This window comes from Saccopteryx bilineata, chromosome 1, assembly GCF_036850765.1.
Source record: "Saccopteryx bilineata isolate mSacBil1 chromosome 1, mSacBil1_pri_phased_curated, whole genome shotgun sequence".
NCBI lineage: Eukaryota > Metazoa > Chordata > Mammalia > Chiroptera > Emballonuridae > Saccopteryx > Saccopteryx bilineata.
The window spans coordinates 105,090,246-105,102,255 of record NC_089490.1 but is presented as its reverse complement, the minus strand read 5'-3'; the positions used below and the strand labels follow the sequence as shown (position 1 = coordinate 105,102,255).

Genomic DNA, 12,010 nt, shown 5'->3' with positions numbered 1-12,010 from the left:
TCCTGGACTGGATTAATTCCTAGACAGTAGCTTTTTCTGCCTCAGTCTCCCTTAAGTGAGGCTAAGTGAAAGTGATCAACAAGTAGTCTACAGAAATAGGAAGTGTGGTCAAGGGTGGTGACTAAGAGGGCAGCTCTGGAGTTGGACTGTTTGGCTGTGAAGCTCACGCTGTGATTTATCTTCTGTGTGATGTGGGCAAAGTATTCATCCTCTCTGTGCATCTGTTATAAGATGGACTAATAATAGTACCTATGTGGCAACAAAAGCAAGATAAACAAGTGTGACAACATCAAACTAAAAACCTTCTACACAGCAAAGGAAACTATCAACAAAATGAAAAAGCAACCTACTAAATAGAAAGAAATATTTGAAAATCATTTCTGATAAGGGATTAATATAAAAAGTATAAAGAACTCACACAACTCCATAGCAAAAACACTGAGCAATCTGAATAAAATATGGTAGAAGATCTGAATAGATATTTTTTCAAAGAAGACACAGAGATAGCCAACAGGCACATCTAAAGATGTTCAACAACACTAATCATCAGGAAAATGCAAATCAAACCCACAGTGATAGATTACCCCACACCAGTTAGAATGGCTATCATTAAAAAGACAAGAAATAATAAGTGTTGGTGAGGATGAGCTCTGCTGATGAGAATGTAAACTGGGGCAGCCACTATGAAAAATTTTTTATATAAAAAATTAGAACTATATGATACAGCAATTCCACTTCTGGGTATTTATCTGAAGAAAACAAAACACTAACTTGAAAAGTTATGTGCATGCTCATGTTCACTGCAGTTTTATTTACAATTGTCAAGATATGGAAACAACCTAAGTGTCCACTGACAGATGTATGAATAAAAAAAATGTGATAGCACATATACACACAGACATGCACACAATGGGATATTATTCAACCATAAAAAGAAATGAAATCTTGCCATTTGTGACAACATGGATAAACCTTGAGGGCATTATGCTAAGTGAAATGAGATAGATAAAGAAAGACAAATAAGATTCTATGCAACAGAATTGAATGACAAGATAACCTGGACATGTTTTCTTTGAATATATGTACCCTGATTTATTGATGTCACCCCATTAAAATAAAAATTTATTTATTAATAAAAAAAAAGAAAGACAAATAAGATTCTGTATTCCAAGATGGCGATGGTGTACGTGGACATTCCAACTGCTGCTACCTCCCAGCACCAAACTGGATTACAACTTAATTTAAGAACACTCATCTTGAAAAAACAACTTTGGATTAAATGAAGAGGAGTCTATAACCAAGGATCACAGAAGAAGCCACACTGAGACTGGTAGGAAGGGCGGAGACGTGAAAAGGGCTGCCCTGCTTCCATGTGCGAGTGGTGGCTGAGGATCTGGAGGGACTCTCACTGTGGGGAGGTTCACCCTGAGAGGGGAGGGACCTAAGCCCCAGGCCCAGAGCCCCAGCCTAGAGCCCCAGAGCCTAGAAGAGGTACCCACACAGCATTTGGCAGTGAAAAGAGCTGGGTTTCTGTCTGTGAGAAAGAGACAGGAGCTCTTGGAGATGTAGGCTCCATCTTAAAGGGCCAGCACAGAAAATTTTGTTCATGGCTACTTACCCGGGGCTCTGGTGGGGGAGGGCTGAGAGGACTAGAGTTGCATGAGGAGAGTATAAAGTTGGAGGCCCATGGAGAGACACTGTGGGGGACAGCCACTGGAACCCCTGTGCTTAGTCATTCTCTAATACTGCAGTTGCCATCTTTCTTGGATAGAGCAGTCCCTCGGGAATTCGTCTTGCCCACCTCATGGAGATCTGGCTGTTCTGAGAAGTCAGCCAGGAAGCAGGGAACCCGTCAATGACTCAGTTTTCTGGTGTTGAGGCCGGAGCTCTCCCCTAACCCCCATGCTCCCAAGTCTATGACTGGTGCTTCTGCCCCATGGGAGACTCAATAGAAACTCTCTGGCCTATGGGAAGACCTCTGGGTCTCAGAAGCCACACCTACCAGACTCAACTCCTGAGGCCATACCCTACTGAGGTCTGTGAAAAAAGTTTGGACAGCCCTGGCCAGTTGGCTCAGCGGTAGAGCGTCGGCCTAGCGTGCGGAGGACCCGGGTTCGATTCCCGGCCAGGGCACACAGGAGAAGCGCCCATTTGCTTCTCCACCCCTCCGCTGCGCTTTCCTCTCTGTCTCTCTCTTCCCCTCCCGCAGCCGAGGCTCCATTGGAGCAAAGATGGCCCGGGCGCTGGGGATGGCTCTGTGGCCTCTGCCTCAGGCACTAGAGTGGCTCTGGTCGCAATATGGCGATGCCCAGGATGGGCAGAGCATCGCCTCCTGGTGGGCAGAGCGTCGCCCCATGGTGGGCGTGCCAGGTGGATCCCGGTTGGGCGCATGCGGGAGTCTGTCTGACTATCCCTCCCCGTTTCCAGCTTCAGAAAAATGAAGAAAAAAAAAAAAGTCTGGACAGACTGACACTTAGGGCTGAGGGGAGGAACCACACCCACCACCCTTCCTAATCCCTGAATTACTACAGGCTCTAGACCAGTGGTAGTCAACCTGGTCCCTACTGCCCACTAGTGGGCGTGCCAGCTTTCATGGTGGGTGGTAGTGGAGCAACCAAAGTATAAATAAAAAGATAGATTTAACTATAGTAAGTTGTTTTATAAAGATTTATTCTGCCAAACTAAGCGAAAATCCAACATAAAGTACTTGGTAAGTAATTATTATTATATGCTTTAACTTGTTGTAACTCTGCTTTATAAATTTTATAAAGTAAAGTTACTTCCCTACTTTATAAATCACCATTGCTATGGAACCAGTGGGTGGTTAGAAAATTTTACTACTAACAGAGATACAAAAGTGGGCAGTAGGTATAAAAAGGTTGACTACCCCTGCTCTAGACTCTACCAGAGGTGTTTTTTTTTTTTTTTTTTTTTTTTTGTGGCCAAGCCCAATAAGCAGCCAGCAGACAGAGGCTGCAGGAGGCAGTACTCAGGGAACTTTGGCCTTTTAAGCAGACCTTTTTCCAGGCCCAGTGTGGGTAAAAGCCAGCCTAGGTGTGAAGTTTGGTATTTCCATGTGCACCTGAGTTCAGTAGAGGCAGCCACAACCTCTGGATTGCTTGTAGCTCCAAGAAAGTTGCTGAAGGCCAGTCATGGGCAGTGTCTCCCAATGACTGGGTTTGTGCTGGGTTCCCTCCAGGGAAGCCCAGGGCTGGCACACCCAGTGTGACCAGCTGCAGAAAGCATCAGTTCAGGACCTAACAACCCTTGCTATTGGGGTATTCTAAGGAAGGGCTGCTCACACCTGGCCCAGCTGAGGTAAGTTCTGCTTAATGTGATCAGCATTTGCACAGTGGCTCAAGTGCATTGGATAAGGTGAAACTTCACAGTCAGCCAGCCAGGTGCTGGATATTCTGTCCTGCCCTGTTGGGCTAGATTCCACACGGGGAAGGGAAAAAGGCTTGGAACATGACATTTAAAGTATGGGTCCCTGTGAGCCTATTTTGGGGCTGGTCAAGGGGCTTAGCCACCTTTGGAAGAGGCACAGTCAGCCAGAGGAGAGGACTCTCTCAGTCTTCCTCCCTGAAACCAGGATTTCACCAGATGAAAGAACTTCTGCAGAGGGGACTGTCAGCCACACTCAATTTGAACCTGCTGCTCACCTTGTTGGGGAGAAATAAAATTTGAATATCTAGCAGTGGTTGAAGGATTAGGCTCTGGAGTAGGGGCCACATTCCCCATACTGAGCTCTTGACCAAGATACCCCTGAAGTAGGGGGGTCCCACTAATGTTGTATTCCCAGCCTCAGCTGCCCTAACCCACCAAACTTGCAACTTGTAGAGGGGTTGGTTGGGTAAGGCCAGTCTGAGCCCACACTACAGTCTTTCTATAGAAGACTCTGTGGGAAGACCAGGCAAGAGAAGGTAGAGGAGCTGAAAAGTAAAGGCAAATCTTATAGAGCTTGGGGCTTTTATGGACCTGCTGTCATCTTTAAGCAGGAGGAAGTTGATCCTTATACACAGGTTGGCCCCACCCACACTACCCAGGCCAAAAAAAAAAATGCAGACACAAACAGTGAACAGAGCAGTATCTACCAACAGGTAGCCCATGGCAGATTATAAACAATGGCTGATGCCAACCCAAGAAGACCTAGAACCAACACAACCAGATGTGGGTGACAGACAGCACCAACCCTAGACTTAGCTAACTACATAAGCAGCACATATAAAGGAGGAGTCCAGGAGGCACCAGACACTGTGTAGAATAAATACACCCAACAGGACAGAAACTGTACAGTGTCTAATACACATCATCAAGGTTGACGCTTAAAGCTAGCCAACCTGAAGGGATAATCATACTCATGAAAGGACCACCTGCATTCAATACTCACATACAACAGGAGAAAAAATACTACCCTCAAGAAGCATTCCTAGAGCAAGGAAATCAGCTGACCTGGAGGTCAGTACCACTGAGCCCACCTTCCTCATAAAGACACCACAACAAATTTCAAAGTCAGACAGTGATACCTAATGCACAGAAAAAATGGGCAGACAAAGAAATATGACCCAAATGAATCAACAATAGAAATCCCCAGAAAAAAACTAAATAAAATGGTAGTAATCAAACTACTAGACACAGATTTAAAATAATGATTTTTAGGATGCTCAAGGATCTTAGAGCACCAATAGATGGTCATAATGAGAACCTAAATAAAGAGATAGCAAGCATCAAAAATGACATTGAATCATAAAAAAGAACCAGTCAGAAATGACAAATACAGTATCAGAAATGAAGACTATACTAGAAGGAATCAATAGCAGGCTGGATGAAGCAGAGGACTGAATCAGCAATTTAGAGGACAAGATAAATGAAAAAACAGAAGCAGAACAGCAAAAAGAAAAGTGGCTCAGAAAGGAAACTGAGGAAACTCTAAGAGAGCTCTGTGACAACATGAAGAGAAACAACATCCACATCATAGGGGTTCCTGAAGGAGAAGAGAAAGAATAAAGGATAGAGAACCTGTTTGAAGAAATCATAACAGAATATTTCCCTAAATTAATGAAGAAAAAAGTCACACAAGTTTAAGAAGCACAGAGAATCCCATTAAAGATGAACCCAAGGAGGCCTACACCAAGATACATCATAATTAAAGTCCCAAAGTTAAGAGATAAAGAAATACTAAAAGCCGCAAGAGAAAAGCAGACAATTACCTACAGAGGAGCCACCATAAGGATGACAACTGGCTTCTCAAAAGAAACACTTGAAGCAAGAAGGTATTGGCAAGAAATATTCAAAGTAATGCAGAACAAGAGCCTACAACCAAGACTACTTTATTCAGTAAGGCTATCATTCAAAATTGAAAAAGAAATAAAAAGCTTCCCAAACAGAAAAAGATTCAAGGAATTCATTACAACCAATCCAGTACTGCAAGAAATGTTAAGGGGCCTTCTATAAAAAGACCAAGAGAAAAAAAAATTGAAAGAAAGAGGATTGTAGATTTAAAGAATAAAATGGCAATAAATAAATACATATCAATAATAACCTTAAATGTAAATGGATTAAATGTTCCCATCAAAAAACACAGGGTAGCAGCATGGATAAGAAAACAGGACCCATACATATGCTGTTTATAAGAGACCCACCTCAGAACAAAAGATACACATAGACTGAAAGTGAAGGGATGGAAAAAAGTATTTCATGCAAATGGAAATGAAAAAAACAGCTGGGTAGTAATACTTATATCTGACAAAATAGCCTTTAAAACAAAGGCTATAGTAAGGGATAATAAGGTCATTACATAATGATAAAGGGAGCGATCCAACAGGAAGATATAACCATTGTAAATATTTATGCACCTAATATAGAAACACCTAAATATATAAAGCAGATTTTGATGTCCATAAAGGGCAAGACTGACAACAATACTATAATAGTAGGGGATTTTAATACCCCACTAACAACAATGAATAAATCTTCCAGAAAGAAAATTAACAAAGAAACAGTGGCCTTAAATGACACACTAGATCAACTGGATTTAATTGATATCTTCAGAACTTTTCACCCTAAGGCAGTAGAATATATAATGGTCCCTTGTCTATTGTGGGGGTTAGGTTCTAGACCCCCCCTCCGTGATAGGCAAAAAGCCATAAAGCAGCGACCTTATATTTATTTTATTATTTATATATATTTTAAGGCTCTATAAACCCTCCCCATACTTTACCATTCTATCCCACACTGTTATTAACTTTTCCCACACTTATCTTGCTTATTTTACTGCAAAAATAATTAAAATAATAAATATATAAAATTACCTATATACTGAAAAATCTCACAATATAGTAAAAAATTTATGATACAAAATTAGATTTATACAATTTAAAAATCTGTGATATAGTGAGACTGCGAAAAGTGAACCACGATATCATGAGAGATGACTGACTGTACATTCTTTTCAAGTGCTCATGGTACAGTCTCTAGGATAGACCACATGTTAGGACACAAAAAATCTCAATAAATTTAAAAAAATTAAAATCATATGAAGCATCTTCTCTGATCACAATGGCATGAAACTAGAAATCAACTACAATAGAAAAACTGAAAGACATTCAAACACTTGGAGGCTAAATAGCATGTTACTAAATAACAAATAGGTTAACAATGAGATCAAGGAAGAAATAAAAAATTTTCTTGAAACAAATGAAAATGACATAAAACAACTCAAAATCTATGGGACACAGCAAAAGCAGTCCTGAGAGGGAAGTTCATAGCATTACAGGCATACCTTAAGAAGCAAGAAAAAGCTCAAATAAACAACTTAACCCTGCATCTAAAAGAAATAGAGAAAGAACAACAAATAAATCCCAGAGGAAGTAGAAAGAAGGAAATAATAAAAATCAGAGCAGAAATAATGACATAAAGGATAAAAAACAATACCAAAGATCAATGAAAACAAGAGCTCGTTCTTTGAAAAGGTAAACAAGATTGGCAAACCTTTAACCAGACTATCAAGGAAAAAAGAGAGAGAACTCAAAATAAATCAAATTAGAAATGAAAATGGAGAAGTAACAACTGACACTGCAAAACTACAAAGGATTGCAAGAAAATACTATGAGGATCTACATGTCTAAAAATTGGACAACCTAGGCAAAATGTATACATTTCTAGAAACATACAGTCTCCAAAACTCAATCTGGAAGAATCAGAACACCTAAACAGACTGATTACAACAATGAAATTGAAACAGTTATCAAAAACTCCCAGCAAACAAAAGTCCTGGACAAGATGGCTTTATAGGCAAATTTTACCAAACATTCAAAGAAGAACTAACACCTATCCTTCTCAAGCTATTTCAAAGAATTCAAGAGGAGGGAAGACTTTCAAACTCCTTTTATGAGACAAACATTATCCTCATTCCAAAACCAGGTAAAGATATTACAAAGAAAGAAAACTATAGGCCAATATTCCTGATGAACATAGATGCTAAAATTCTCAACAAAATATTAGCAAAGCAGTTCCAGCAATACATCAAAAAGATCATACATCATGATCAAATGGAATTTATTCTGGGGAGGCAAGACTGGTATAACATTTTCAAATCAATAAATGTGATTCATCACATAAACAAAAGGAAGGATAAAAATCACATGATTATATCATAGATGCAGAAAAAGCATTTGATAAAATCCAGCACCCACTTATGATCAAAACTCTGAGCAAAGTGGCAATACAGAGAAAATACTTCAACATGATAAAGGCCATCTATGACAAACCAACAACCAACACTATCTTCAATGGGCAAAATTAAAAGTAGTCCCTTTAAGATCAGAAACAAAGCAGGAGTGCCCCTTTCACCACTCTTATTAATATAGTTATGGAAGTCCTAGCCACAGCAATCAGACAAGAAGAAGAAATAAAAGGCATTCAAATTGGAAAAGAAGTAAAACTATCATTATTTGCTGATGACATTATACTGTACACAGAAAACCCTAAAGTCTCAGTTAAAAAACTACTGGACCTGATAAATGAATTCAGCAAGGAGGCAGGATATAAAATTAATACTCAGAAATCAGTGGCATTTTTTATACACCAATAATAAACTGTCAGAAAGAGAAATTAAGGAAACAATTCCTTTCACTATTGCAACAAAAAAATAAGGAACCTAGGAGTAAATTTAATCAAGGAGGTAAAAGACTTGTATATACTCAGAAAATTATAAGACATTAAAAAAAGAAATCAAGGAAGATACAAACAAGTGGAAGCATATATCGTGTTCATGGATAGGAAGAATGAACATCATTAAAATGTCTATACTACCCACAGCAATCTATAGATTCAATGTAATTCCTATTAAAATACCAATTACATCCTTCAAAGATATAGAACAAATATTCCAAAAATATATATAGAACCAAAAAGGAACACAAATAGCCTCAGCAATCTTGAAAAAGAAGAATAAAGTGGGAGGTATTACACTTCTTGATATCAAGTTATACTACAAGGCCATTGCACTCAAAACAGCTTGGTACTGGCATAAGAACAGGCATATTGATCAATGGAACAGAACAGAGAACCTAGAAATAAACCCATGCTTTTATGGTCAATTGATAATTGACAAAGGAGGTAAGAGCATACAATGGAGTAAAGACAGTCTCTTTAAAAATGGTTTTGGAAAATTGGACAGGTACATGCAAAAAAGTAAAACTAGACCACCAACTTACACCATTTACAAAAATAACCTCAAAATGGATAAAAGACTTAAATGTAAGTCGTGAAACCGTGAACACCTTGCAAGAAGACATAGGCAGTAAACTCTCTGATATCTCTTGTAGCAATATTTTTGCTGATTTATCGCCACAGGCAAGTGAAATAAAGGATAAAATAAACAAATGGGACTATATGAAACTAAAAGGCCTTTTTTGCAACAAAAGACAACATTAACAAAATAAAAAGCCCACGCAATGGGAGAACATATTCGCCAATATGTCTGGTAAGGGGTTAATACCCACAATGTATAAAGAACTTCTAAAATTCAACATCAGAAAGGTAAACAATCCAATTAAAAATGTGCAGAGGAACTGAATACACACTTCTCCATAGAGGACATACAGATAACTAATAGGCATATGAAAAAAATGTTCAATGTCACTAATCATCAGAGAAATGCAAATTAAAACCACAATGAGATTCGAACTCACATGTCAGAATGGTGCTCATTAACAAATCAACACACAATCAGTGCTGGGGAGGGTGTGGAGAAAAGGGAACCCTCCTGCACTGCTGGTGGGAATGCAGACTGGTGCAGCCTCTGTGGAGAACTGTATGGAGTTTCCTCAAAAAATTAAAAATGGAACTGCCTTTTGACCCAGCTATCCCACTTTTAGGAATATATCCTAAGAGTACCAAATCACTGATTCAAAAAACGATATTCACCCCCATATTTATTGCAGCATTGTTAACAGTAGCCAAGATCTGGATACAGCCCAAGTGTTCATCAGTGGACAAGTGGATTAAAAAGCAGTGGTACAGATACACAATAGAATACTACATGGCCATGAAAAAGAAGGAGATCTTAGCTTTTGCGATGACATGGATGGACCTGGAGATCATTATGCTAAGTGAAATAAGCCAGGCAGAGAAGGACAAATATCACATGATTTCACTTATATGTGGAATTTAATGAACAAAGTAAACTGAGGAACAGAATAGAGGCAGAGGTGGGGTCACAGGGAGCAGAGAAACAGCTGTCAGAGGGAAGTGGGAGGAGGGGATGGAATCAGAGAAGGCAAAGGCATTAGTGAAATTATATATACATAACATTAGATACAGATAACAAAACAGCAAATCTCAGAGGTAAGGGGAGAGGGAGTTAGGGGGAGGGGGACAAAGGAGGTGTAATGGGGGACATGTGGTTGGGGGGGTGAGGGTGTTATATTGAGTGGGACACTTGAATCCATGTTAACACAATTAATTAAAATTAATTAAAAAATAATAACCATTCTAAAAAAAAGACAAATACTGTAGGATATACTTATATGTGAAATCTTAAAACAAACAAACAAACAGACCACTCAAAACCAAGTTTGTGGAAACAGGGAACAGATTGGTCGATTCCAGAGGCACTTCTACATCTAGAAAAAACACAAACATTGCAGGGACCCTGTTTCCTCTGCCCTCTGCCCCAGAACACCTACCTGCCCGGGGCCCAGATGCAGACAGGTTGCGTTTTCATGGCAGCCACCAGCACTGGGCAACAGGCAGTTGTTGATCTCTGAGCAATCTCTTCCATCCCCGGTCCATCCCTGCTGGCACACGCAAGTGTGGGTCCCCACGCCAGTTCTGATGCATTCTGCCTGCATGAGGATAGAGGGAACAAAACTTCAGAAACCTCAGTCCAGCTACATGATTCTGAAAGCAAAAAAGGATTTTCAGAGGTGCATTCTAGAAACGCACATTTGCATGGAGTTTAGTGGGAATGATTAAAGCACACATTTGCCTTGACATCCATGGAAGTGATGAGATGGTTTGAAGAGCACAACTGGTTGGAACTGGCCAGCTAACGGCCACCACTACCATCACTTTCATTTTATTGAGGCAGAAACTCTTCTTAATATTTTGTAGGTGTGAGCCACTATCTTGAGGAAGGTATTGTCATAGCAAGTAAGGAAACTGAGGCTTGGAGGAACTTGCCCACAGTCACATAGGTACAAAGAGGCATAAAGCCAGGTCTATATGACGCCGAAGCCCAAGCTCCAAATCACTGTACTTTTTCTTAGGACGACCACACCAGGAGGTCAAAGGACATGGGGAGAGGGGGAGAGGTGCAAGCCAAGTTGTTGAGATGAGGCTGTCTGAATGGGTGGGACTAGCCCAAGGGCAGTCTCATGGGCTGGGGCAAGATGTTTGTGTCTGATTTCTTCCTTCGAGCCCGAGGGAGTTACTGAGGGGTTTTCAGCATGGGAGAAAATATGATCTGGCCAACTTCAAGCCACTCTGGTTGTGGGTGAACAATGAATGTACTGTGGGTAGCTAAGAGAGGCTGCAGGGAGGCCAGTTACTAAACTGTGGGTGAGTGATGAAGGTGACAAGAGCCACATGGTAGCGGCAGTATTCAAAAGGTATTAGTGAAAGCAATGGTGGGTTTGGCTACACCCTGACAATAATAGAACTTAGGGCAAGTCTCTTAATGTCCCCAAGCTTCAGTTTCCTAATTAGTAAGATGGGGATAACAAAATCTTCTTCATTGGGTTGGTGGGAGGAGCCAGTAAGATTGCACACAGTAAAGTTGCTTGGAAGCTGTAGCATCTGAATCAAGAGTCTAATACCGATGATCTCAATGTCTGACTCTCAGGCTGTGTCTTTAAGAGCCCAAAGCCCCTGACCATGTGGTTTTGGGAAGTGGAACCTCACAGAAGGTACCCGACCTGTCTTTAAAATGCAATGTTCAAACAGACGTGCTTCATGCGATGAAAAGCCATCAGATCCTGCTTTTTGGAAGGCCTTCCCTCAGGATTTCCTTAAAAACAGGCACTTTAGAAATAAAAAACCCAAAACTCACATTGTGGCTGCAGCCTCCTGGGGTTAATCCCACACAAGGGTCCATCTCTGAGCAGAAGCTTCCATCCCCTTCATATCCGGCTTTGCAAACGCAGCTGCCCAGAAGAGGAGTGCACAGAATCAGCCCCAGGAATATAAGCACCAACCACCCAGAAGATGGCCCACCATCCAGGGGTTTGGGGCTTGACCTGTGTGCACCAAGGTGGTCATGGGTACTTTCTGGGGTCTGCAGTCAGACAAACCCAGGGGGGGAAGCACGCCCTACCTCTCAGCAGTCATGTGACCCTGGGCGAGTCCCTTCACCTCTGGGAAACTTTGTTTCCTCATCTGGAAAATGGGTCTAATCACACTGCTCCTCTCTCAGGGTGAAGGTTAAGTGAGCTAATGCACAAGGAGCATTTAGCAGGGCACCTGCATCTATGAGGCTCAACAGCTGGCAGATTTTTCTGCCCATCCT

The 12,010-nt window shown here is 40.8% G+C and overlaps 1 protein-coding gene across 2 annotated transcripts in view; it reads right to left on the bottom strand.

Moving 5' to 3' along the window:
* Window positions 1–12,010, bottom strand: part of STAB2 (stabilin 2) — a 165,526-nt gene that overhangs the window by 82,603 nt on the left and 70,913 nt on the right. For both annotated transcript variants that reach the window (XR_010729508.1, XM_066263061.1), the window contains exons 24-25: window positions 11,555–11,648; window positions 10,191–10,349 (exon numbers count right to left, since the gene is read on the bottom strand). Coding sequence is in view for 1 of the 2 variants with exons in the window: in XM_066263061.1 (XP_066119158.1) it covers window positions 10,191–10,349; window positions 11,555–11,648 (253 nt within the window). In the remaining variant the exon portion in view is untranslated. The remainder of the gene's footprint in view (window positions 1–10,190; window positions 10,350–11,554; window positions 11,649–12,010) is intronic.